This window comes from Drosophila innubila (genome assembly GCF_004354385.1).
Source record: "Drosophila innubila isolate TH190305 chromosome 2R unlocalized genomic scaffold, UK_Dinn_1.0 1_C_2R, whole genome shotgun sequence".
In the NCBI taxonomy this organism is placed as follows: domain Eukaryota; kingdom Metazoa; phylum Arthropoda; class Insecta; order Diptera; family Drosophilidae; genus Drosophila; species Drosophila innubila.
Window position 1 is genome coordinate 23084999 of NW_022995374.1, and position 3228 is coordinate 23088226.

The 3228-nt window shown below is 37.3% G+C and overlaps 1 protein-coding gene across 1 annotated transcript in view; it reads right to left on the reverse strand.

Annotated features, from left to right (window-relative positions):
* Nucleotides 1-710: 710 nt before the first annotated feature.
* LOC117785479 (pneumococcal serine-rich repeat protein) overlaps nucleotides 711-3228 on the reverse strand; it is a 77096-nt gene continuing 74578 nt past the window's right edge. Inside the window, exon 12 of the mRNA XM_034623527.1 lies at nucleotides 711-3228. This exon is cut by the window's right edge and continues 867 nt beyond it. Coding sequence (XP_034479418.1) covers nucleotides 2364-3228 — 865 coding nt within the window. The 3' untranslated portion in view covers nucleotides 711-2363.

Consider the following 3228-nt stretch of genomic DNA (forward strand, 5'->3'; position numbering starts at 1 on the left):
CTTTTATTTTACTCGGATGATTAAATATTGGGAAAGATGGAAATTCAAGTAAATCGATCATTGGTTTGACTGTCAGCTGGAAAACAACAGGTATCTGGATCTAGACTACTTTTCGAGTTCTACTTACGAAATGGCTGTCCCTTTCTCGTAAAAACAAGAGTCACAAATATTTTTCATTCATATTTATTAATTTCTTTATACGCATGTTCATAATACATAATTGCATATTTTATGACTTAAAATAAATATATATATATATATTCCATAATGTGTGGGTATGTGTGGGTGTGAGTGTGTGCTTCAATTGTTTAACATTATTAATGTGTGTGTATAGTATGCATATATATAATAATTATTCTCGCTCTCATTTTGCATGTACTCGATAAATGTATATAAGTGTATGTATGCTTGTATTTGTATTTGTATTTGTATTTGTATTGGTATAATTATATAGTTTTACATAGTTAGGACTTGGGTGAGCACTCGCCATGGATATCCCTCTCAGTTAACCTAGACTTGAAACAAGCTCAATGGCTAATGTTATTTATGTGTAATGGAAGGGTACTCATATGGATGTAATATTAGGTTGAACTAAAAACATTTTACAAATAATTAGCAGCTATTGCGATAACTAAATAGTGTGCTAAATCTAATTAGAAGCTAGCTTTGCAAATCTATTTATGTAAATACATGTATGTGTATGCGTATTTGTATACGTATTTGTAGGGCTATTTTTAATAACTTTTCAACACTTAGATGCTAATGCTAAGGTGCGGCCCGCCAATTCTAAATGTTTTACATAAGTATTTCGATAATTATTAATTAGTTCATTAATTATTTGCGACACTCGTTAAACAATTGTAAATGCCATGATTTCGCCTGCTTTGCTTTAGTTGAGTTATGAATCACTTCTATGATCAATTGCAATTTGCAATAAAATCAGCCTTAGTTATAATAATTGTTACTCGTGCTATACGCATTTCTATCATCATTTTCTCCCTCTGCTTTTTTTCAGTTGGGTTTCCTATTGTAACATTTGCGACAAGTGCGTGAGAACCTTTTTGAATTGTTTTTCATATTGTAGTTGTTGTAATTCTTTAGCAAGTTAAAGTTTCTCTCTAAAAAACAATTATACAAAAAACAGTGGTAAAAGTAAAAATCTGTAAATTTTACTAGCAAAAACTTCACGACTTCAATTCGATCATTTTGAAAATTCCATTATTAAATAGTATATTTAAAAACGCGTTTAATTTGTTTAATTTTACTCGTAGTTAGAAGTAGTTTACTTGACTCGCCTGCAAATTCGACTAAATGCGCAAATATTCAAATATTTTTATTATTGTTATAGTTATTAATATTATAACTCTTTTGTTGTCGTGCAACTTTCATTTTATAAAACGTACACTAAGTTTTAGTTTTAATTTAAGTTTAAATGGTGAGCTGTAAATGTTTGCTTGTTTTTTGTGCATTAGTATATTATTTAAATGAATGATTTATGGATGGATACTGAAGAAATGCACTAGCCCCGTCATGCAACATTCTATACTTAAAACTTATTATATTTTTCCATTTGCTTACTTTGCTGCATTTGTTGTGAGAATAATGAAATTAGCATTCAAGTTTTAATTGGAATTTTTCCTTGATTATTTTCGCAACAAATGCGACACATTTTACTTGTGCTGCTCGAAAACAAGCTGAAGAAATTTTAATAAAAATTGCTCAGTTTGCCTTCAATCAATTAATGACTATTTAAATCTATACAGATAGAAGATATCTTATGTATTGCAATCATGTTTGGATTCGCGTTTTAAAATATTTCATTTTCTTTTGCTGTCGTACATAAATTTATATCACACGCATTACATACATTAAAAACATAATAATAATATTTGTTGTTGATTGAAATTAAAGAAAAAAAAATATAAATCGTGCAGTAATTATCTAATTAATATGTTGCAGCATTTCTCGCTTTACTTATTCCCCTTCCATCTTCTTTGTAATATCTTCGTTCTTACAAATGTTTTTAACTTGAATTGATTTATATGAAAGAATTGTTTAATTTTTCTTGTTTCTTATTAATATACATCGAACGATTCGTTTTAGCAATTAACAGTACATATTTCGAAATTAGAACATGTTGCTGGCAACCTGTTGCCAACGGTGCGCATCGTGCGAGTGTGTGTGTGTGTGTGTTTGAGTGTGAGTGTGTGTTTGTGAATTTCGAGTGCAGCTATTCGTTGTGAATGGCAATGACTGGTTTGACGTAACACTAACTAACGTTTTAACGATTTGGCAAATGATTATTTATCGATAGTTTGATTGCTGTTGCAGCTGTTACAGCTGTTGCAGCAACTGTTGCTGCTCTAGTGCAGCCTATGATGATTGGCCTTGGGCATGGCGCCTACAATGCGCACACGGCCCAAGGTGCCGACTGCGCCAGCGCCAGCGCCACCAGACAGCCGCTGATGCTGCTGTTGTTGTTGTTGCTGTTGCTGCTGTTGTTGCTGTTGCAGCAATTGCAGTTGCTGCTGGTGACGCTGCTGCTGCTGCAGTAGCATATGTTGTTGTTGTTGTTGCTGCTGCTGCTGTTGTTGTTGCTGCTGCTGTTGTTGTTGCTGCAACTGTTGCTGCTGCTGCTGCTGTGGATGATACTGAGGCGCGTGCTTGGCATCATTGCAATCACAGAATTGTGGCGGCGGCGCCAACACAAGATTCTCAGTGCAGAGCTGCAAGTTGTTGTTGCCTGGCTGAGGCACAGCAGCAGCAGCAACAGCCGCAGATGGCACTGCCACCAATTGACCGCTCGGCAACATGCCCACAATATGCGTAGCCAACTGTTGCTGTTGCTGCGGATGCTGTGGCGGCTCACCATCACTGTCCGCCTCCAGCGGCGGCGGCAGTTGCACCAGCGACACCGCCGAGGTGCGTGTTGCACCGCGTTGCATGGCAATTGCTGCCGCTTGCTTGCGGGTCAGCGAATTGTGTCGCTGGAATGCCTTTGCGGGGGGTGAGGGGCTCAGTTCGCCATCATCATCGTCCAGATCGGAACGTTGCTCCATTTCCGAGTCGTGACCCTTGTGCAACTGTTGCTGCTGTTGGGCCACCAAGGCGGCAGTGCTGGCGCCACCAGCGGCGGCTGCTTTGGCTTTTAGTATCTGTTGCAAGTGTTGCTGGTGTGCCAGCTGTTGCTGTTGCTGCTGTAATATTTGCTGCTGTGTTGCAATCAAT